Source organism: Oncorhynchus masou, chromosome 13, assembly GCF_036934945.1.
Source record: "Oncorhynchus masou masou isolate Uvic2021 chromosome 13, UVic_Omas_1.1, whole genome shotgun sequence".
Lineage (NCBI taxonomy): Eukaryota > Metazoa > Chordata > Actinopteri > Salmoniformes > Salmonidae > Oncorhynchus > Oncorhynchus masou.
This window is the reverse complement of record NC_088224.1, coordinates 60,356,630-60,379,946: the sequence shown is the minus strand read 5'-3', so window position 1 is coordinate 60,379,946 and position 23,317 is coordinate 60,356,630. Positions and strand designations below refer to the sequence as shown.

The window sequence follows — 23,317 nt, the reverse complement described above, 5'->3', positions numbered from 1 at the left end:
ACTAGAGCAAAATCTGCACTTCCCAGTCCAGAGGTAGAATGCAATTTGTCTAAAAATATGTTTGTACTATGTTTAGCAGATGTCATTATGAGCAGATATAAAAAGCTTAAGCTATTTTGATAGCCCAAAAGTAAAAGCACTATGTGCCTGTATGTAATATCTTATTTTTTTTATTTGTCTCGGTTTGGGGGTACATTTACTTTTTTGGATAGCTAGCTAATTTAAATTCCTTCTGAAACATGTTTTTTAAATGATTTGATTTTGTTGTCTATGCATCTTACGCAGGATGTTATCAAGAGTAAATATGCAATTCGAGTGACAAAAAGCGATTAATTCACTGTGGTGGTATTTCCAAGTGATCATTTAAAAGGGCGGTAGAGGAGTCACTATTGTAAAAAGATTGTTAACCCATTGGGGTGGATGGAGGGAGTTCAATGTGGGTTGCGAAAAGGTTGCTAGTTCGATTCACAATGAGTCTTGTTTTCCAACCTTAACCAATCACATTTCTCATTTGATGTTCTAATTGACTGAATAGCTGTATACATGTGGGAAACAATTGTTGAACCCTCCCTCATGCTGCTGCAGTGGACTAGGCACTGGGATAAGAACCAAAAGGTCACAGGTTCTAATCTTGACCTTTCGTTCAACGATCAACTCTGGCCTAAAAAGTGGGCACAATCCGAATGTGGACAAGATCAGGACACAGAATGCATGTTAGCACCATGTACAGTATAAACAGGGCTATAAGCTGACAAAGCACAAGGGCTCTAGTCAAACTGTGTCAAGCTTTTCATATGCAGCGTTTTACCATGAATGCAATCTCCATTAACATTGCCTTTAAATTTCAATCACGCTGAACTTCAGCAATACAGATTGAATAGAGCCCTATATCTTATTTATGTAGAATTATGTTAGCTGTTACATATGGAGAGCTTTCTTTGCAGATTGTCAATGTTATTGAAAATTGCAAATATATTTTATATCTGGAAACCATAGCAGACAAATGTCAAATAAAGTATGTTTCTTCAATCCACTGTGTTCATGCTAGCCTTGTCTGGGTATGTTTCATGATGTACATGTTGTCATGACGTGGCCCTTTTCTGGGTATAGATCATGTCTTCTCACTCTCCTACACCCAGGTTCTGTTATCTCAGGTTGTAAATTCCTGACGGAGACTCTCCCCCTTTTCATGCAGAGACCACCGTGAACAAAGGAATTCACGTGGCCGAACTCCTAAATCCCCAAAATGGGAAAATGAAACAATGTTCACTTGTGAGAATGGTCTGTGGACACTTAAGGGACATGCATGACGAGTGTGTTTCATTTGGTGACCTCAGAGAGGACAGGAAAAACAACTTTCTGTGTACATTTCTCAATTATGGGGTTTGCATCTAATTCTTGTATAAAATTAGCAAAGATTCAAGTATTTGTGAAATGTGATAAACCTTTGTGAGAGAATTGTATTCCCTTTAAAGTTTAAATAAATCATTGGCGCGCCCACGTGAGCAGACATGATCAGGCATCATAGAACCGCCTTTCCTATTGTTACGAATAAAAACCCCTCGAGGAAATCCTCTTTAGAACTCACATACCTCGGTGTAAACTGAGGTGGCACAGGTTTGAGTGTCAAGACGTGAGTTGTGATTGCGAATAGTTATTGAATTCGTAACCATATCACATGGAGAATTGGCTACACGGCTGGAAATGGTTAAACTCTGAGACGATAGATCCATACAGAATAAGAGCAAATCTTAGATACTAATTACTAGTCTCCAGCTAGAAATTATGTAAACCTGGGATGCGAATGCCGACAAACGCCAAAACATCTATGAGAACATTTCTGAATGGTACTCTGAAGTATCCATTCTAACCACGAAAGACTGATCTTCAGGGAACAGAGAGGGACTCGGATGAACTCTCCAGCAGACGGACCAGATTCCAACAGAAAAGTTCAACACATGGGCATAAATATATACTGATTGCAATTATTCCCGAAAGAGTGAGCGTTCATGTGCAAAGGATTAGCATTTCATTTCACATAATTAACTGCAGTGATTTCTTTTGTCTTTCCTATCATTTGTTAGTAACATATGTTTGTGATAATTTACTTTATTTACTAACTAAATAAAGTCAATTGGTGTATGGATGATTCACAGTAAAAGGTTGGGTTCGTGCAGATAACCAACAATTTACAACGTTTGGAATGAGACTAATTGATCAGATATTAAAATATCTGAAGAGATAACTTTAATCTGAAGATTTGTGGTGTTCCGACTTCCTAGTTAATTCCATTTACATGATTAGTTTAATCACGTAATAATAATTACAGAGAACTGATTTGATGAAATAACAGTCTTCACTTTTAAATGATGCCAAAGACACGTCAATGTGTAAAAAAAAAAAACATGCCAACTGCATGGTAGAAACTGTAAACATTTATTTTTTGGCCTTCCGGCTTATGCAAATATACATTTAAAAAATAAATTATGTACAGTAGGACAGTATTGGAACAGTGACTGTGGGTTTGACTAGGTGACACTTCCTCTTAGGCCTGGTGAGCGATCTGGGCGATCTTTTGCAGCATGTCCTCTGACTGCAGCTGCTCCAGTGTCAGCAGAGACAGGCCCAACTGGTCCTCCTGAGGGGAATGGATAGGTTAAGGGGAGACCTGGGACAGGTTGCAGTTAGAGATGTCATGAATAGAGCTGATGTGATTTCTTATTCTACAAGTCAGACAGGCGTCTACATAAAAATAAATCCACAGCCCTGCTAAACATGTCCCTGCTGTACCTGTCTGAAGGGCTGGGCCATCTGGCGTAGGAAGTGTTTGGACAGCTGTACCGTCTCGTCGATGGTCAGGTTGAGGCTGCCGTCAGTGAGGTGCTCCTGAATCCACCGGGGCAGCTTCCCTCGCTTGTCAGCCCGGGCATAGCGCTGCAACGCAAGTGAGAAACGATTGTTCCAATTCTCTTCAATAGCCTTTTTTATTGTACCCATTTATTTTGTTACCATTGATATGAAGGCACTAGCTAGGCAACAGCATTATGGAACAAACTGCTGTGATCTCAGTGCATTATGGCTTTCAAATTCAAGAAAGCCACAAAATTGAGAATTTTTATTAGGATCCCATTAGCTGAACGCCACAACGTCAACTAATCTTCCTGGGGTCCAACACAGAACTAAATTACAAACCTTTTTTTTTTAACAAAATGATCATGGTAGAGTCTCAATGATCAGAGTGGTAAGAAATGTTCCTTTAAAACTAGACACACCAAGTTCCGAAGGTCCTCACCTTGTCTGCGAAGATCATCAAGCCGTAGTCAGTTTTGCCCCTGATGGCGCGGCCCACACACTGCGCTGCGTGCCGCATGGCGTCAAACGTCAGGAAGTCATTCTCTCTAATCTGGAACTGGTCCCGCAGGTACTCCAGACGGGCCTGGTAGAGATGGACAGAAGAGGAGAAGGATAACTATTTTGGAAAAACAGACCATTAGGATTAAAGGAAGTGAAAGAATTGCAGGACAGAGGGGTGAGGAGGACATACACTGAACAGAAGAGAGGAACAGACCAAAACAGTGAATAAAGCAGAAGAACAAGGGAAAGATGATGAACAGCAGAGGAGTTAGACTGACCTTCAGGATCCGGCTCTGTGTGTAAACGTAAGGCACTCCGAACATGATCACCGCACGGCCAAAATGGTGGACTGAGGGAGATAGTTATTTGAAGAGATAAGTGATATGAAAACTACACATGACCTATGCTGTAACTTGCTGTAACTTTAGCAAATGAGCCTAATGGAGGCTCTACTACTATGTTACAGGAACTAAACAACACTCACCAAAGTCGATACCCTCGGACACCTTCCCCCTGGCCACAGAGAGCAGGATGGCTCCTCTGCCGTTCTCACAGGCCTGGGGCACAACAGATAAGAGGTCAGAGGTCACAGACAATGACAGAAGACAACCTAAGACAGTCAAAGAAAGGGTATCCTGACCTCCTGGTATTTCTCCAGAGCCATGCTGGTCTCTGCTGCGTCTGGGGTCTCGATGAAGATCAGCTTGTTTCTCTGGACATTCTCCAAGATGCCCTACAGACAGAGACACAAAGGGGCAGGACAAGAGGACAAAGCTTATCAACGTCCAGATTGCAATAAATTACATTTCTGGCCACAATTCTATTTGCTGCCAATAAAATGCTAACATAGATATGTCTATTGCTATAACAGTACAGACAGAACAACAAGATATTCACTTTTAACAACATTTATCCTCCCTTCCATTTGTGGACCGTGTACACACACCTGCTCATACCACGACGCCACAATGTTCTCCATGTAGGTGTAGCTGGTAAAGAAGGCCACGATGCCATCTGGCACAATCGCAGACATCTCCAGCAGCAGGTTGCCATAGTTACGGATGACAGCTGAAAAATTGAACCCAGACCAGGTTTATTTCAGTGATTTGTTTTCACGGCAAACTTACAATATTTAGATACAATGTAACAATCACTAACCAAAATCTTCACGCGTCTCAAACTTGGAGGTCATGGCCACCTGGTCGTTCCCCCTCCCCACCACCTGAAAGAGGAAGAGCTCAATTGAATTAACCACTCAGGTCATATCATGTAGACTGTTTCTGAGGTTACTCACAAGAGGGCAGAGGCAGGTGCGTGCCAGCGTCATGGTGAAGGATGCCACGGTAACAGGCCGGAAGTCCAGGATTCGGGGGTAAATGTCCAACGGTGAAAGGGTCTGTGGGTAGAAACATGATCAAAAGTAGACAACCACAGGGTAGGACAGCCGAGCCAACACACAGTCAAGGGATCTAGTGAGAGGATCAATGGAGAGAAGTGATGATCATACGACTGAACTGACTGCTGAGGCTAAATAATAAAAGGCTAAATAATATACTGAAAATAATATAAACTGTCAAACTTTACATTTCTGTTTGCGTCGCATGCAAATTCATTGATAAACTAAATTCTGAATGGTGGTAAAAAAAAATCATTAAACAAAACGCAGATTTATTGTTGATAAAGTACTGAGAAACACAAAGAAAAGCCATTTGTCCCTCATTAACACATGTACTAAGTTTACAAATGGCACTCTAGCCCAACTGCCTTGGAATGTGAGTGGCCCCATCTTGGACAGATGAGACCATCAGCAGGTGTCTTATAATCACAGATTAGTGGCTAGGTCACAGTTAATCTAGGAACAGAGGAAGGGGAGAGAGAGAGAGATTACCCCTGACGTAATGATGACAGACTGGAAGCGCTCAAACACAGGCTTGATGGCAATGGAAGGGTCCATACAGCTGAAGGGAGAGGACAGAAGAGCAGGGTTAAAAGTAGATCCCATCCACTTGCATCCTGATGGATTATTTCACCCTTGGCTCTTGCAGTGGCACAACATCTCATCCATCAATATCACACCGTTCTGCTGGCAAAACAGAACATACTCAACACAAATGAACCCCACCTGAAGTGCAGCACGGGGTTAGCAATGGTGGGGGTTCTGTCTTCAAAGGGTTCAATGATGATGGTGAAGCCTGATTGTGGAAAATAGCAAGGGAAGAACAAAGAAAATAAATAACCAGAGTTGTAGCCATGTAGAGGTAACATAGACCCAGTCAGCCTAGGGAGGTTCAGTACCTTTGCTGTAAGTGCTGACCAGAGTGGCAAAGTTGGAGATGAGGGTGATGGCTGAGAAGTCTGCGATGTCCGCTATCTCTAAAGTCCTCAGCAACGAACGCAACCTCTCGGCACAGAATCTAGAGAAACAAATAGATATGTCATATAAGGAGTGAGTAGGAGTTACTAGAAACTTCTTTCAATATACCAAAGAGACATAATCCACAATGGAGTCAGTTAGGTCTAGGAGCATTTGGTTGACATTGCCTGGTGTCCCTGGTGGACAGAGTTTGCACATGTTAGGACCTAAAGTGGAAAACTCCACCAACCGAGGGCACCAGGCTATACAAAACGAACACAAAAGTACTGTAGAAGTTACCTGAGGGGCTTGCGGTCAATGCAGACCTTCTCAAAGATGTCTTTGAGGAACTGTGGAGCGCTCTCCTGCACCACATGGTGAATCCTCAGCCTGGCCTTCAGGTACTCCAGGAAACGCTTCATGAAGCCCACAAAGTGCTCTGCCGTGCGGATGCTGCCAGGCACAGCCTCTGAAGGGGGGAAAGAAAGACAGACAGTGCGGGGGAGGGAGGACAGGGTATAGAAACGGAAAGATCGATACATGAAAACCTGTTTGAGCATAAATCGATACAAATATTCAATAACTGGATGTTTTCGACTGGACTCCAGGGGGCTAACCTTGGAGGATCTCATCTGGCAACACGGGATTGGACATGTAGATGTCGGTCTCCCTAGCAACGTTGGCCTCTTTCAGGCCCTCCACCAATCGTCTGTATTCCTCTTTCAGTTTGGCTGCATCTGTCTCCTTTATCCTACAGCAGAGGACAAGCGGTTGAAATGACATCAAAACCCTCTACACTTTTGGGGCAAGAACAACAAACTGGTTCAGTCGGTCTCATTATAGACACCATGTACATTCTCCTTTGTACACAGAACATGACAGTGGTTCTAGTGCTGCTCTCCACTAGATCCACTAGTGTATGACCTTACTTGAGAATGGTGTTCTGTAGTGTCTCCACGTTGGCCTGACTGCGGTCCAGAGTCCTCCTGGTGATGTTGACGCTCATTGAGTCGATGCACACATTGTCTGAGGAAGAGGAGGATGGAACGTCAGCTTGCGGAGGCTTGAAACAGTGGGTTGCTTAAACAAATGGGAAAGAAACAGCTGGATGTCCTTACCGATGTTATGTGCTTCGTCAAAAACAACCACTGATTTCTTGGAGAGCTCCTTTGAGACAAGGTCTGCAATCTTTGGGTCCAGGAGGTAGTGGTAACTGTAAACTATGATGTTGGCATGGAGGATCTGTACGTGTTAAGGAAAGAAGCAAAAAGGAAAAACACCGCCACTAATCCATCTCCTTCATACAGTAATGCCACAGAGTTTCTAAACCCAGAGGTGCAACGAGACATCCGGGAACACTTGTGAAACAGACCAAGCAGAGCAGGCCAGGGTTTGAGAAGACATTGTGAGAAGAAGTGAAACATCCTTGGTTGTTCATTTTCTCAAAATCTAAAGGCACAACCTAGATTCGAGCCAATGTCTTAAGTAGTTGAACATGTTAATACTGCAACCTTGTGAAAGTGACAAACAGACACGTTTTCATTTGTAAAAAACAACTTTATCGCTGAAAGACTGGAATTTGATTTGACTGCCTGCACATTCTCAGTTCGGCGTGAGATGATCGTTAGACCTGATTACGTGTTTCTATGCTTGAGCTTAGCTAGCCAACGTCAACTTGACATCGCCTACAAGTGTGATCGGCAATTTCGATTGGAGAAGTAGTTTCTGCCCATCTTCATACTGTACCGTCTTTAGTAATGCTGTCAAATATAACATGCTACAAAAACACTGGTAAAAGAAAAACATCAGATGCTATGACAATGGGCTATTCTTACCGAATAGCGTGCTAGGTAGTAGGGGCACCAGCCTTTCCTCCGCCCAAACTCCTTCAGATCGTCCAGATTGTAGACTCCAGCGGGGAGAGGCACCTGCTTTCCCATAGCATCAAACTCCTGGAGCAGAGAGACAGAGTCAGTCAGGCAGACAGACAGAGGTGTGGAACTCTCCAGATCACTCTCTTTGTCACAATCCCAAGCCCCTCACCTCATAGAAACGGCAGGAAGGCAGGCTTGGGTTGCTGTGCCGTTGGGCACGGATGTATGACGCCGTCAGGCTGTGACATTTCCCATCCACCTCCTTCCCAAAGCGTAATGAGCTCACCTGAACACAAAGAATCGTGCAATTTGGACCATGACATGGACACACACAATTTAACTACATGCAAAGAAATTATCTATATTGAACACACACAAATGTGTTTGAAGAGCGTTACAGAACCACTGTTAGTGGGTATCATCGTGAAGATATGTGTACTGACCGCTAGGGCCGGGCAATGAAGTTGTCTATCGCGACCCTTTACAGACATAGAACGCAGTACAGTAGTAACATAAAAAACGAAAAAAACGTAAAATGCTGTTCATGTCTCCAGAGAAGGGTTGGCATTTAAAAAAGTCTGTGTAGCCTACCCTAACAGACAAACAATCATGCTGTAGTGCTTTCAAGGGGCCACATACCATTATATCTGAAAAGGGTAATCGATACAGGCAGCCTACTGTAATTTTGTAATATGAGGCTACTTACCTCGGGGTGAACACACAGGTTTTTCCGAGAGGAGAGCGCCAGAGCCAGGATGTTGTTCTTCTCTCCCGTCTCCTTAGAATAGAACTCCATTAACTTCCTCAACTCCTCCACCACCTGACAGACAAGGAAGCAACATGGCATCAGAGAAGGGGATGAGAAACATATGTTCTTCAAGGACAGGGGAGCACAAAGAAAGGTATGAGAGAAAGCGAGGGAGAGAGATCACCTTCTCTATCTCAGGAACAGTTCGGGAACAGTAGATCAGCTTTGTGACTTCAAGGGGATACTCCTGTCAAAGAGAGGAGAGATCACTGTATAAGTGGATTGTCAAAGAGGACCAGATGGTGATCGATCGCTGCCTGCACCCGCATGCCCGACTAGCATCACCACCCTGGATGGTTCCGACCTTGAATATGTGGACATCTATAAGTACCTAGGTGTCTGGCTAGACTGTAAACTCTCCTTCCAGACTCATATCAAACATCTCCAATCGAAAATCAAATCAAGAGTTGGCTTTCTATTCCGCAACAAAGCCTCCTTCACTCACGCCGCCAAACTTACCCTAGTAAAACTGACTATCCTACCGATCCTCGACTTCGGCGATGTCATCTACAAAATTGCTTCCAACACTCTACTCAGCAAACTGGATGCAGTTTATCACAGTGCCATCCGTTTTGTCACTAAAGCACCTTATACCACCCACCACTGCGACTTGTATGCTCTAGTCGGCTGGCCCTCGCTACATATTCGTCGCCAGACCCACTGGCTCCAGGTCATCTACAAGTCCATGCTAGGTAAAGCTCCGCCTTATCTCAGTTCACTGGTCACGATGGCAACACCCATCCGTAGCACACGCTCCAGCAGGTGTATCTCCCTGATCATCCCTAAAGCCAACACCTCATTTGGCCGCCTTTCGTTCCAATACTCTGCTGCCTGTGACGAATTGCAAAAATCCCTGAAGTTGGAGACTTTTATCTCCCTCACCAACTTCAAACATCTGCTATCTGAGCAGCTAACCGATCGCTGCAGCTGTACATAGTCCATTGGTAAATAGCCCACCCATTTTCACATTTGACTTGTTAATTGTTTACTCCATGTGTTGTCTGTTCACACTGCTATGCTTTATCTTGGCCAGGTCGCAGTTGCAAATGAGAACTTGTTCTCAACTAGCCTACCTTGTTAAATAAAGGTGGAAAAAATAAAAAAAATAAAAATAAAAATAAAATAAAAAGGTTCTTCCAATAGAGTCCCTGATGGAGGAACAGACATATCTTGACTCACCCGCTGATATGCAACAATCAATGACAGAAGAGAGATGGTTTTCCCAGTTCCCGATGGCATCTCCAGAACTCCATGTCCCTTTCGATAAACAATGTGTTACCATCATGCATAGGGCCATAGCATTAGGATTGATCTACAACAAGTGGCATGTTGCTGGGTCTCTCTATTTACCTTGGCATCCAGGGTCCTCTTGAGTTCCAGCATGTAGGAATATTGCTCTGGGTAAATGTAGTCATATGGGAAATAGACTAACAACCCTTCGATGTTGAGCCTAGAATAAAAAGGAAGTAGTCATAGCGAGGGCATTTCGCCAGGTAACATTCAGCATATAGCATTAGCTATATAAAAAACATAACTAGCTGGCTAGCTAACTCCCCTATTCATCTGTGGCCAAGGTCGTTCCAACAGACATTGCACGGTGTAATGTTTATAGTTTAACCAGCTAGCTAGCTTACGATAGCCAACTGCTAGCTATGTTAGCAAAGAGTTTACTAGCCACATAGTGCTAACTATGCCCTGTCTGAGAATCTGTCTGCCACGAGCACTTACTTCATTTCAGTGGATTTATTGCAGCGGCGAGCTAGCTGCTTATGTGTCAGTCACTTTTTTTTACAATAAATAGATGCCTGGCTAATTTATTGGCAAAACAAACCCCTTCAACCAGCTAGCTAGCTGTGTTCCACACTAGATTTCTTCAGACATCCTCAGTCTACACAAAGCCCTATCTTTTGCTTCTCTGATTGGCTGCAGAATTGTGAGCTAATCCTATGGTCTTCTCTGATTGGGTTTTGTATGTATCCCACAATGGAAGTACGTCCCATTCCTGTAATCAGAACTAACAAGTCAAATATCGAGTTAAATGTTGAGCTGAATCGCATTTGTGGAAACCAAGACTGTTCTCAGAGCAGACCTGGTTGTAGCTAGGTATTTCTGAGTCGCGTCGGGGAAAAGTTAACCCTTTTCCTAACCTTGACTTAAATTGTCCAAGTTAATTCTCCTAAACTGTTGCGTAAATTCTCCTAACCAGCTACGACACTTCTGCTTGTCAAAACCTGCAGACTTGTCTGAGAGCAGTTTGAGTATCCACTAAAGCGATACAGCCAGCCAAGGAGGTTCAGAGAACTATTGTGCAGTCTTTTATTCAACTTCATAAAATGAAAGAAAACTGAAATACTGCAGACTAAAGAAAGAATAAAGATTTACCCGCAAATAACATTCAATTTATATTCAACATGAGCAGAAGGTATTGTCATAAGAGTAGTAAAGGTACTGCCTATATTGTTCATTTGATAAGATGTATGGTAGGGGAGAGTGGGGTAAGTTGAGCCATTTTTACATTCAGCATTACTCCATCAAGGGAAATATGGTATTCTTTCTAACAAAGATATATGGAAATAATGAGAATTCATGTAAACATTACAGTTTGAAAACATACTGTAGCTTGTCCAAAAAGATTGGTCTCTTGGCACAACTTACCCCGGGAATTGGGTAAGTTTAGCCTCTGGACAAGGTAAGTTTAAGGTAGATTAAGCGATATAACGTAGATGCAGAAAAGAAACAGCATAATGAGTCAATTTCAGTAACAACTAAGAGCATTGAAGCACAGGGCTTAACTACTTTTCTTAAATATTTGGTCAAATTCATAATTTTGTGTATGGTTTCCTAGAAACAAGGGTGGCTCAACTTATCCCACTCTCCCCTAATAGGATGTGTGGTGGGATGACCTCAATATTAGAAAAGATAAGCCAGAAGTTGCAGTTTCCTCAGATTTAGGGCTGTCCCGACGAAATAAAATCTTGGTAGACCGAAAGTCATCTGTTCTTTCGACCAATCGATCGCTCGTGTATTTTTCCCACCCTATGTGTATTAATAAAATCAACAATATCTTTTGAGCTTGTCTGATGCTTTAAGCTTATGGTTTGATGCCTCCAGAGGGCGCCAAAGATCTAGATAACCAGAAGAAAAAAAAAACTTAACCTGGCCCAACTCGTCTCCTCCCGCTCTTGGGATATTTTCTACCTGCAGGCTGAAATGTTTTTATTTGTTGGCTATATTTACATAGTTGACAATAGAAGTTACTTTGTAGGTTTATATCATTTTCATTTAGATTTGGATAGCATTTTGATTAATCACATGACAATGATTTTGAGATATGAAGATGTTATTATAAATTAGATGGTACTGTTTCATGAAAATGTGGATATGAAAACTATAATTGGCACATAGATCGTTAGACATTGTAAGTTAAATTGACATTCCATGTGAGAAAGGTTTGCTAAGTACCGGCATCTCAAATGTTCTCCTGCTTGAGCTCCTGTTCCTCTTAGAATATTAGCTCAAAAGTATTGTGGAGCTCTTGCACCTAAATGTAAACAAAACCAGCAGCCAAAATGAGTACCGGAACATGTTTCAGTCCAAGCCACGCACTGATAAGAAACCTATTTTATGACGTTTCCACTGGATCAGAGCATGACAATTTTCCCTTTCACACTGAGTGGTTATTGAAAGGGAAAGAACTGGAAAGATTGTTCTAATACATTGAGGAACGTTTGTAATTTGCAATGAATGTAAAAACATACTTTGTTTGCTTGCTGTTTGAGGTGAAGAAAACAATACTTGAGAATATCCACAGGTCATTCATTAGTGGTGGTGCATTAAGCCAATCAGAAATACTATCAGAGCCCCACATCGACACATTTATGCCTACATTTGCATGCAGGCCAGGTAGCCTATAGGCCTACTTCTATGTTCACGTCCTTACTCAACATTGACATGAGCGCTCAAAACAAAAGACACAGACTAAATTGACAGAACTCTTAAATGTAATTAAATAAACCAAAACTTAAATAAACCAAAACTTTCTCACAAGTGCAGCATATATTGTGCACTCTGCAAACAATGTGCCCACTCCGACAATGAGAACAGGAAGACTGGAATAATAATATTGGATGCAATTAAATGACACAATTAAATAAATGACAAAAATTGTAGATTAGAAATAACAGGAATTAACGGTACATGTACTACTGGTTATATATGTAATGGGGCATTAATATATACTAACGGTCAAACGCAAACAATTCACACAATGAAGTTATGAAACAATAAATGTCCACAAATTGGCAGGAGAGAGCGCATTCTGGAAAGAGAAGTGCATTGTGCATCTGGGCTAATGTCAATACAACTTCTGCATTGGCCATGAAGCATTTACGGCGATATGACCACAGCAGAAGTCAGGGCATTCATAATTCTCGTGCTTCACCGAGAAATGCGGAGCTGTTGTCAAGGAAGTGAGTTTGTGTTTATACAGGATGTACCGCCCCCACCTACTGTCAACCAATCATGTCAATGCGGAGCTATACAGAGCCCTCTGCATTGATAAAATATTTGGCAGGCACATGGCGATGCAGCACATACCTCGATTTGGCATCTGCATGACTCTGGAGGCTCTGCATATGCGTCACACTCTCCATATGGAGCCTCTAACCACATTTGCGAATCAAGCATGAATTGGCTTTTAGTCCAGGCCTCCGCAATGTATTAGTTCACTGAGAAAGACACACACACACACACACACACACACACACACACACACACACACACACACACACACACACACACATATATATATATATATATAATATATATATAATATATATATATATATATATATATATATATATATATATATATATATATATATATAGTAAAGAATGAATAATTTTGCACGCCCAATTTTTCCGTTTTTGATTTGTTAAAAAAGTTTGAAATATCCAATAAATGTCGTTCCACTTCATGATTGTCTCCCAATTGTTGTTGATTCTTCACAAAAAAAATACAGTTTTATATCTTTATGTTTGAAGCCTGAAATGTGGCAAAAGGTCGCAAAGTTCAAGGGGGCCGAATACTTTCGCAAGGCACTGTATATATATATATATATATATATAGTAAAGAATGAGTAGGCGTGTCCAAACTTTTACCTGGTACTGTGTATATATAATATGTACTGTGTATATGAGTATATATACACAGTACCAGGTAAAAGTTTGGACATGCCTACTCATTCCAGGGTTTTCTTTATTTTTACTATTTTCTATGTTGTAGAATAATAGCGAAGACATCAAAACTATGAAATAACACATATGGAATCATGTAGTAACCCAAAAATTGTTAAGCACATTTTTATTTATTTAACCAGACAAGTCAGTTAAGAACAAATTCTTATTTACAATGACAGCCTATCCCAGCCATACCCGGATGACACTGGGCCAATTGTGCACCGCCCTATGGGACTCCCAATCATGTGATGCAGCCTGGATTCAAACCAGGGACTGCTAGACCGCTGCGCCACTCAGGAGCCCCAGATAAAAATGTTTTATATTTGAGATTCTTCAAAGTAGCCACCCTTTGCCTAGATGACAGCTTTGCAAGCTCTTGACATTCTCTCAACCAGCTTCATGAGGTAATCACTTGGAATGCATTTAAATGAACAGGTGTGCCTTCTTAAAAGTTAATTTGTGGAATTTATTTCCTTCTTAATGCATTGAGCCAATCAGTTGTGTTGTGACAAGGTAGGGGTGGTATATAGAAGATAGCCCTATTTGGTACAAGACCAAGTCCATATTATGGAAAGAACAGCTCAAATAAGAGAAAGAGAAACGACAGTCCATTATTACTTTAAGACATGAAGGTCAGTCAATAAAGAACATTTCTAGAACTTTGAAAGTTTCTTTAAATGTCGTCACAAAAACCATCAAGCGCTATGATGAAACTGGCTCTTATGAGGACCGCCACTGGAAAGGAAGACCCAGAGTTACCTCTGCTGCAGAGGATATGTTCATTAGAGTTACCATCCTCAGAAATTGCAGCCCAAATTCACAGAGTTCAAGTAACAGACACATCTCAACATCAGCTGTTCAGAGAAGACTGCATGAATCAGACCTTCAGGGTCAAATTGCTGCAAAGAAACCACTACTAAAGGACACCAATAAGAAGAAGAGACTTGCTTGGGCCAAGAAACACGAGCAATGGACGTTAGAAAAGTGGAAATCTGTCCTTTGGTCTGATGAGCCCAAATTTGAGATTTTTGGTTCCAACCGCCGTGTCTTTGTAAGACGCAGAGCAGGTGAACGGATGGTCTTCACATGTGTTGTTCCCACCGTGAAGCATGGTCGGAGGAGGCGATTGAGATGGTTTGGGATGAGTTGGACCGCAGAGTAAAGGGAAAGCAACCAACAAGTGCTCAGCATATGTGGGAACTCCTTCAAGACTGTTGGAAAAGCATTCCAGGTTAAGAGAATGCCAAGAGTGTGCAAAGCTTTTCGTCAAGGCAAAGCGTGGCTACTTTGAAGAATCTTAAATCTCAAATATATTTGGATTTGTTTCACACTTCTTTGGTGAGAACTTGATTCCATATGTGTTATTTCGTAGTATTGATGTCTTCACTATTATTCTGCAATGTGGAAAATAGTAAAAATAAAGAAAAACCCTTGAATGAGTAGGTGTGTCCAAACTTTTGACTGGTACTGTATATACACTACCGTTCCAAAGTTTGGGGTCAAGAAAAGCACTTTTTTTGCCCATTAACTTAAAATGTACAGTGTAGACATTGTTAAAGTTGTAAATTACTAATGTAGCTGGAAACTGCTGATTTGTAATGGAATATCTACATAGGCGTACAGAGGCCCATTGTCAGCAACCATCACTCCTGTGTTCCAATGGCACTTTGTGTTAGCTAATCCAAGTTTAGAATTTTAAAATGCCTAATTGATCATTAGAAAACCCTTTTGCAATTATGTTAGCACAGCTGAAAACTGTTGTTCTAATTAAAGAAGCCATAAAACTGGCCTTCTTTAGACTAGCTGAGTATCTGGAATAACAGCATTTGTGAGTTCGACTACAGGCTCAAAATGGCCAGAAACAAATAACTTTCTTCTGAAACTCGTCAGTCTATTCTTGTTCTGAGAAATGAAGGCTATTCCATGCGAGACATTAAAAATCAGCCATTTCCTGCTACAATAGTCATTTACAACATTAACAATGTCTACAATGCATTTCTGATCAATTTGATGTTATTTAAATGGACAAAAAATGTGCTTTTCTTTCAAAAGCAAGGACATTTCTAAGTGACCCCAAACTTTTGAACGGTAGTGTGTATAAAATAATGGAATTATACAATGGTACAGCATCTAATTCCCATATTTATTTCATACATTACAGTTATATACATAACAATTGGAGATACACTGTAATTTAACAACGCAATAGAAGAAAATGCTGAAGGATTCGATTCAAGTCCACAAATTGCACAGCTGTTACAAAGGAGAAACATTCTCTGGTCATCCCACTATATTTAAAGGATTTTGAAGAAGCTGCACATTTCTGATACTTTGATTCTAATGCACTTTAGCCCCCAGAAAACAACATTTTGACCTCACTTTTTGCCCTGCTCGAACTTCTGCATTTTGGGTGTCATTCTTACATATGCCACTAGATGGCAAACTAATACATAGCATACTCCAGTCTTGATCGTATTGTTCTGACAGAATAGTAAAATTCATCGATGTAAATACAGAATTTTAAAAAATGTGTTCCTGGAAGAATATCAGCAATATCAGCAATATGATATTTCAGGGAAAAAAAACACAAACCTTGAAGGCTTTTTAAGTACATAATTGTATTTTCAGACAACTACGTTTCATCCTATCACAAAACTACAGAGCTTAGTGAAGTATGAATTATGCTGAAAAACATGTAAAATGATAGTCTGTGAAAACTTAGACAACATTTGGGAGAAATTATTGTCTCTCCCCCATTGTGATTCTGAATATCAAAAGACAAATGGTTGGTTCTGAAGCTGCTGTGTATCCAGTCTGGATATTATATAGTCCCACATTTACAGCCGTCTTAAGTCCCAGGCTTTTTAGCCTGTCAGTCCTGGCACTATCGTCTGTCTGTCTGTCTGTCTGTCTGTCTGTCTGTCTGTCTGTCTGTCTGTCTGTCTGTCAGTCCTGGCACTATCGTCTGTCTGTCTGTCTGTCTGTCTGTCAGTCAGTCCTGGCACTATCGTCTGTCTGTCTGTCTGTCTGTCTGTCTGTCTGTCTGTCTGTCTGTCTGTCTGTCTGTCTGTCAGTCCTGGCACTATCGTCTGTCTGTCTGTCTGTCTGTCTGTCTGTCAGTCCTGGCACTATCGTCTGTCTGTCTGTCTGTCTGTCTGTCCGTCCGTCCGTCTGTCCGTCCGTCCGTCCGTCCGCCCGCTCGCCCGCCTGCCTGTCTGCCTGCTGGACCAGCTTAATCATCATTAGGCTATATGGAGGATGGTAAAAAAAAGTGTACCAGACACCTCTGCACAGCAGTGTCTAAACCCCTTTCCCCCCATCTGCTCACAAATCACAGTGGTCATCAACACTCTTGTAGCGGTCCATGATCCTCAGAACGTCCTCCAGGATGGATGGCCCCAGGTCCAGATCCAAGCCCATCAGGGACTCTGATCGGGAGACACCGGGAGAGAATCTAGGGCACACGGTGGGCGACTCACTCCGCTCGCTCCTCAGGTCCTCATTGCTCAGGCCAGCGTCTGAATCCAGGCTCAGCCCCCTCTGAGGTTCCAGGGGGCCACAGCTCTCTGACATGGAGTCCTCTGAGGAGACCTCTGAGAAGGAGCCGGAGGAGGGCACCAGGTGCCTGAAGGATGCAGAGTAATTAAGGTCGTGGCATGGGTCCATGTAGCAGCCGACACCCTGGTCACACACAGACATGGAGTGATGCCGCTGCTGGTTGTGGTCATTGTGGTTATGGTTGTTCGGCTGAGGTTGGTGCTGCTGCTGCTGTTGCTGTTGCTGCTGGGACGGGGGGGTCAAGTCCTCCAGGTGGAGCCGAGGCGGCTTGGGAGGGGCCTGCTCGGGGGCGATGAACACAGGCATGGAGATGGTGCTCTTCAGCAGGCTGGTGGAATGGTGGTAGGGATTGCGGTGGTTGTTACAAGAGTGGTTGAGTCCTTTGTCGTTCACGGGGTAGACTTCATCCAGCTGCCTCTCCATACTGTGGGACCGTGGTAAGCCGTTCAGGGCGGGCAACATGTCCATCTTGCCCTGTAAAAAGCCTACGTCTCCGAACATGTCGCCCTCTCCCTCCAGCCCGACATGGGCACTGTGGCGCATGTCCCCTAGCGGGGGGCTAATCATGTCACTGGACAGGACATCTCGCAGCTTGAGCTTCTTCCCCCGCTTGGGTGTGGTAGTCTTTAAGTACATGGGCGTCTTCGCTGGCATTCTGTTTCCCAGAATTCAGTTTGTGAGGGGATCGTCTCTCAGTGATGAGATTTGCACTTCCTTTTAATATGATTTTTTTTTTTTTTTTTTTCCTTTGTCCGCTTCTTAGTGATCACAGTGGCATGTAGGCCTTGACCTAAGATCAACGCACTCTCAAAAAGTCACCATTATTCAATAAGGGTGGTGGGTGTTCCAGCTTCAAAACCTCCCTTCTTTCTTATTCTTTGTCCTCTCTGAAGATGAAGAATCCTTTGGCTATCTTTATGTCTGCTGTTTCTCTGACGGGGCTCAGTTGCTTTGGGAATGTGACATCAAAACGCTAGTCTTGGAGGTCTGTGGAGACACAGAGAGAAAGACAGAGAGATTTACAACCTTGGAGCCAGAGGACAGAAATACAAGGGGAAACACTTCAAGAATCTGTGTGTTTGCTGAGGGGGACTGGCTGAAACCACTCAAAAATGCCTATGGTTTTACATGGCAGATGGTGTGTGCTGATTTGAGGTTTGTGTGGGGTGTTGCAGTGAATCACACAGTAAATCATACATCCTCGGGAATTTGTTGTGCATTCCAAAGACTTGCTAGACTTTTGTGGAAACACAATTTTCCAAGGAAATGATTTGTTCAAAAGCATTTTGCGTGCCTCTCCCTGTGTGGTAACCTGTTATCAGGACCTCTGTGTTTCCTCCAGAGCTGTGTGCACATTACACTAACAAGCATTTAAATGCATGTTAACTGTAGCCTTTTTCTTCAAAGCCCATTTGGATGACAGACATAAAAAAAATCTAAAGTTGCTCATCATGATCTGTGGTCTTTTGCATAGCATCTTTATTCCTGCTGATCATACACAAAAGTATGTGGACACCCCTTCAAACTAGGCAAGTCAGTTAAGTACAAATTCTTATTTACAATGACGGCCTACACCGGCAAAACCTGTGCCAATTGTGCGCCGCCCTATGGGACTCGCAATCCCGGACGGTTGTGATACAGCCTGGATACGAACCAGGGTGTCTGTAGTGACGCCTCTAGCACTGAAATGCAGTTCCTTAGACTGCTGCACCACTCGGGAGCCCCAAAATGTCAGCCACACCCATTTGCTTACAGGTGTATGAAATTGAGCACACTGCCATGCAATTTCCATAGACATCCATTGGCAGTAGAATGGCCTTACTGAAGAGCTCAGTAACTTTCAAAGCGGCTGTTTTTCATGGATCGGGCTAGGCCCCTTAATTCCAGTGAATAGAAATCTTAACACTACAGTATACAATGACATTCTAGATGATTCTGTGTTTCCAACTTTGTGGCAACAGATTGGGGAAGGGCCTTTCCTGTTTCAGCATGACAATGCCCCCTTGCACAAAGTGAGGTCCATACAGAAATGGTTTGTCCAGATCAGTGTGGAAGAACTTGACAGGCCTGCACAGAGCCCTGACCTCAACCCTAACAGACACCTTTTGGAACTCCCACTGCGAGCCAGGCCCAATCGCCCAACATCAGTGCCCGACCTCACTAATGCTCTTATGGCTGAATGGAAGCAAGTTCCCGCAGCAATGTTCCAACATCTAGTGGAGAGCCTTCCTAGAAGAGTGGAGGCTCTTATAGCAGTAAAAGGGGGACCAACTCCATATTAATGGCCATGATTTTAGAATGAGATGTTCAACGGGCGGGTCTCCACATACTTTTGGTCATGTAGTGTAGTTCGTGGCTGTGCTCTAAGCTGACTAACTGATGATACTGCTGACTGCATTCAGCTGACGACATTATCGTTAATCATCTCAGTTAATGGAATCCCCACCAACCCGAGGACTTTACTCCTATTTAGCCATCATCTTATATTCCAGTAAACTGTTCTGTTATGAAAACTTTCTTAACCATGAATCCTGTATTTAAAAGTTAAAACAATTTCAATGTCTCATTAGGTTTGAGGTGATTTGTGTATGAATCATATCCTTTAGGAGTTATAGTACTGTTGTCACACTTGATATGTGTTGAGATGCTACACATTTTCTACCACAGCCAGTCGACTCCTGGCATCTCTAACTGATATGTGAATTTTAACACGAGCTTCACATATGAAGCTGCTTGAGGTCTTTATAAGAGAGGTGTTGAGACTTGTCGGTGATGATTTTCAGTGTTAATTGACCGCAGAGTCGTTAGCCACATTGTGACAAGGCATTGTGTCACTGAGTAGTGACAGCAGATGCGGGCTGATAGTGAAAGATTGCCCTGGCAATTGGACTATACCATTTCTGTGACATGCCAACAGACATGATACAAACAGCCTACTATTCTCCGAGACAGACAGAGATATTAAATTATATTTATTGAGTAGGAAGTAAACAATATTTCACCCTTCTATCTTTATATTATGTGTCTGGCAGATTGTATGCAGGGAAGTGAATATATAAACATGCTGGTTGACAAACACAACACAACAGGGATAAAGTGCTGTGCTTGCCCATGTATGCTGACAGTCCTGCTACTGCATGACAATGCTGTAATCCTGTCCTGCTCCACTCTTCATTCAGAAGGTCCTGGGCCCTGCTCCTCACCTATTTATGGTGAGGGATTTACCCTAATTCCATCACAGAGGAAGTTTTATCAAACACAAGCACACACACACGCACACATGCGCGCATGCCCGCACGCGCGCACGCACACACACACACACACACACACACACACACACACACACACACACACACACACACACACAGACTACTGATGAGACAGCTGGATGAAAACTGACAAAAATGTTGAATTACTCATCACAAAAGTGACAGATCTATTGGGGTCCCGAGTGGCGCAGCAGTCTAAGGCACTGCATCTCTGTGCAAAAGTCATCACTGCAGTCCCTGGTTTGAATCCAGGCTGCATCACATCCGGCCGTGATTGGGAGTCCCATAGGGACTGTCTGGGTTTGGCCATCATTGTAAATAAGAATTTACTCTTAACTTGCCAAGTTAAATAAAGGTTCAACTAAAAAAATATGCCTAGATATTTCTTGTTAATTAAAATATTAATGGGGATATTTAAAGGTCCAATGCAGCCACCTTCAAAAAGAAACAAAGAGCAAAGAGCAATTTCTCAAGCAAGAATTCTGGGAGTGGTCTGAGTGGGGAGGGGAAAACTGTAAACTAGCTGTTATTGGCAGATTGGTTTGGAACTCTCTTTCTTATTGGTCTATTAACTAATTGACTGCCTGGTGATGTCACCAACTCCATCCCACCAAAACAGGCTGAAATTTCAAGTGTACTTTTCAAATAGCTATTACACTAAAATGGCATTATCATCCTCTTCAGAACATCACAGTATATTTCCAAACTCATAGTGTGGAAATATATATAAAACACAGGAAAATCACGATTCTGACTGCATTATGTTATATTTTGTTATTATTTTCCTGAACACATATGTAACATAATTATTCAAGTCAACACCTGTTTGTAGTTTATTTCTGCCACATATGGTTTCCATTTGCGTTGTGTATCAAAAGGTTATACCATTATACCACCAGTTCCGCACTCCTTGTTACTTCTCTACCCGACCAAGGAAAGTGGCTATTAAGAAGTTGTGCTTCATTCCTAGTCCTGAAACTCGTAATTCGGCCATCCCAATGGCACGCATCCTCTAATCAGTGGTTGACATTTTGCTTAGTTTTTCTCTCTTCTGATGACCAAAACCAGGCCAACAAAATAACCCAACGCCCAATCTATTAATTATTCTACTAGTTTATTTTTCAGTAGGTGCAATACATTATCCACACGTTTTTGAAGAGAATACTCAGGCTATTGCGCAAACGTATTGCCTGTCAACTTTAACGTCATTAATGTATGTTGTGCATTGTTGTGCATATTATATAGCCTACCTAGACGGTATAATTTAATCAAACCAGCAGTGAATTAAATCATTTCAATGTTGAAGAGGTAATACGAAAGCATCGATATGTATGGCCAATGTAATTAATTTGTCATATGGCTTGTGGAAAACAGATTTCTGGGTTTGAAATGAGATTGTAGAGAGAAAGGCTCTGATTTCTTTTCGTGATTAAGGTCCCAGGTTCTTGTGCCCTTGGGTAACAGTCTCACTCAGACCCATACTGGTTGAACCAACGTGGAATAGACGTTGAATTGGCGTCTATGCCCAGTGGGTGGGTTGTACCAACACAAACCTTATGTAATAGTTAGGCTCTGAGATCATCCAATTCCCGGACATCCCCCAGTTAACTATTTGGTAGGCTACCACTGTATACCTGCTAATCCACACACACAGCTCGGCTATTTTAAACGCGATTATTTTCTAAGAGAGCAATACATAGGTTTACGTTTGTAGGTCTATAGGACACACGCTTGAAGGAGTAGTCGTTCATGTTTATTGAAGAGGCCATTGATTAGGGTATAGCAGAGGACTACTATATAAGGCTGTAAATAATGGAACGATGTAGGCTACAGTATTATATGGTTATAAGGAATATACCCAAACAAAAGTACGAACATGTGTATAGCAAACAACTGAATTTAAAGTGGCTTCTTCTCACTGATGTATTTTATATCTATTTGATAGAGCGTTGTGAGGGTCGCGTGGCTCACACTGGTTGACAGCTCTGGTAGTGGAACACACAGTTATATCATAAGCACTATTTATTACACTTGTAATCTTCTTAACCTATTAGATCCATCATAATCAGATGCAGACAGTGGTTCCGACACATCGAATTGTATCGGCTACCAAATGACGCACATTTAAACTGCTCATCTCATGTGAAGACTGTCATTTCAACACATTTTGATTTCATTGTTGGTAATCAAACAGGGATATAAATTATTTTCTAATTTGCAGTCATGCAGGCTAGCGAAATATAATCTATATATTATTTTTTATACTTTAGGTAAGAGATATTCAGACAGAACGGACAAGTGACAATAGCTTGTAGCCATAATTACTTGTGAAACAACAGTTTTAATTTCGTAATAATAGCCTAAACAGAAGTAAATAATAGATTATTGAGTGAATACTTGCCTACCTTGTAAAGGAATAGCTATATTTCCACAGTGAATAATCACGGAGATGTGTCTATAGTCCACCATTAAGGCGTCAGCTTCTCTGGTTAGTTTAAGAACAGGTAAACCTCTTACTGCGATCTGTTTCTGTAGTCGAGGAGCCTCGCGAACAGTTTGAGTGGAGAAGCGAGGGGGCGTGATGGTTGTGAATGAAGAAAGTGAAAGGCGATCCTGTGATGCGCGCTCTTGTGTGCAATTAACGATTGGTAAAGTATAGTAGGCTAAATAGCATGCAGCAACAGATGATTCAAAAACATTGTGAAAGTAAATTCATCACACAATCTATTAAATCTTTGGCTAAGCATAACACATCCGTTTTTAAAGTTCAATGAAGCACAAACATTTGATGCGCACATTCTGCATATGGGACAACCAATTAAGCATAGGCCTAATCATTTTGAGTATGTGATATTGTGAAAGTC

The 23,317-nt window shown here is 42.1% G+C and overlaps 2 protein-coding genes across 2 annotated transcripts; both read right to left on the bottom strand.

Annotated features, from left to right (window-relative positions):
- Positions 1 to 2,417: 2,417 nt before the first annotated feature.
- ercc2 (excision repair cross-complementation group 2) lies at positions 2,418 to 10,295 on the bottom strand. Its single transcript, XM_064984551.1, has 23 exons — positions 10,118 to 10,295; positions 9,740 to 9,839; positions 9,569 to 9,646; positions 8,514 to 8,576; positions 8,288 to 8,401; positions 7,751 to 7,867; positions 7,543 to 7,659; positions 6,826 to 6,949; positions 6,637 to 6,733; positions 6,325 to 6,458; positions 6,008 to 6,176; positions 5,650 to 5,768; positions 5,477 to 5,546; positions 5,243 to 5,312; positions 4,649 to 4,750; positions 4,513 to 4,576; positions 4,301 to 4,422; positions 3,995 to 4,087; positions 3,839 to 3,911; positions 3,633 to 3,703; positions 3,293 to 3,436; positions 2,791 to 2,934; positions 2,418 to 2,638 (listed from the first exon to the last, which is right to left on the bottom strand). The coding sequence occupies exons 1-23, from the start codon at positions 10,120 to 10,122 to the stop codon at positions 2,546 to 2,548; spliced, it is 2,283 nt and encodes a 760-aa protein (XP_064840623.1). The 5' UTR covers positions 10,123 to 10,295; the 3' UTR covers positions 2,418 to 2,545.
- Positions 10,296 to 15,750: 5,455 nt separating this feature from the next.
- On the bottom strand, positions 15,751 to 23,025 carry LOC135552746 (cdc42 effector protein 3-like). Its single transcript, XM_064984559.1, has 2 exons — positions 22,859 to 23,025; positions 15,751 to 18,171 (listed from the first exon to the last, which is right to left on the bottom strand). The coding sequence occupies exon 2, from the start codon at positions 17,836 to 17,838 to the stop codon at positions 16,951 to 16,953; it is 888 nt and encodes a 295-aa protein (XP_064840631.1). The 5' UTR covers positions 17,839 to 18,171; positions 22,859 to 23,025; the 3' UTR covers positions 15,751 to 16,950.
- Positions 23,026 to 23,317: the final 292 nt, after the last annotated feature.

Bases quoted from the DNA above. Each gene is read 5' to 3' on its own strand.
- ercc2 (XM_064984551.1), bottom strand. The intron at 8,577-9,568 runs GTGAGTCAAGAT...TCTCTTTGACAG, and splicing joins TGATTGTTGCATATCAGCGG to GAGTATCCCCTTGAAGTCAC. The intron at 3,704-3,838 runs GTGAGTGTTGTT...TATCTCCCTCAG, and splicing joins GTCCGAGGGTATCGACTTTG to TCCACCATTTTGGCCGTGCG.
- LOC135552746 (XM_064984559.1), bottom strand. From the start codon at position 17,838: ATGCCAGCGAAGACGCCCATGTACTTAAAGACTACCACACCCAAGCGG.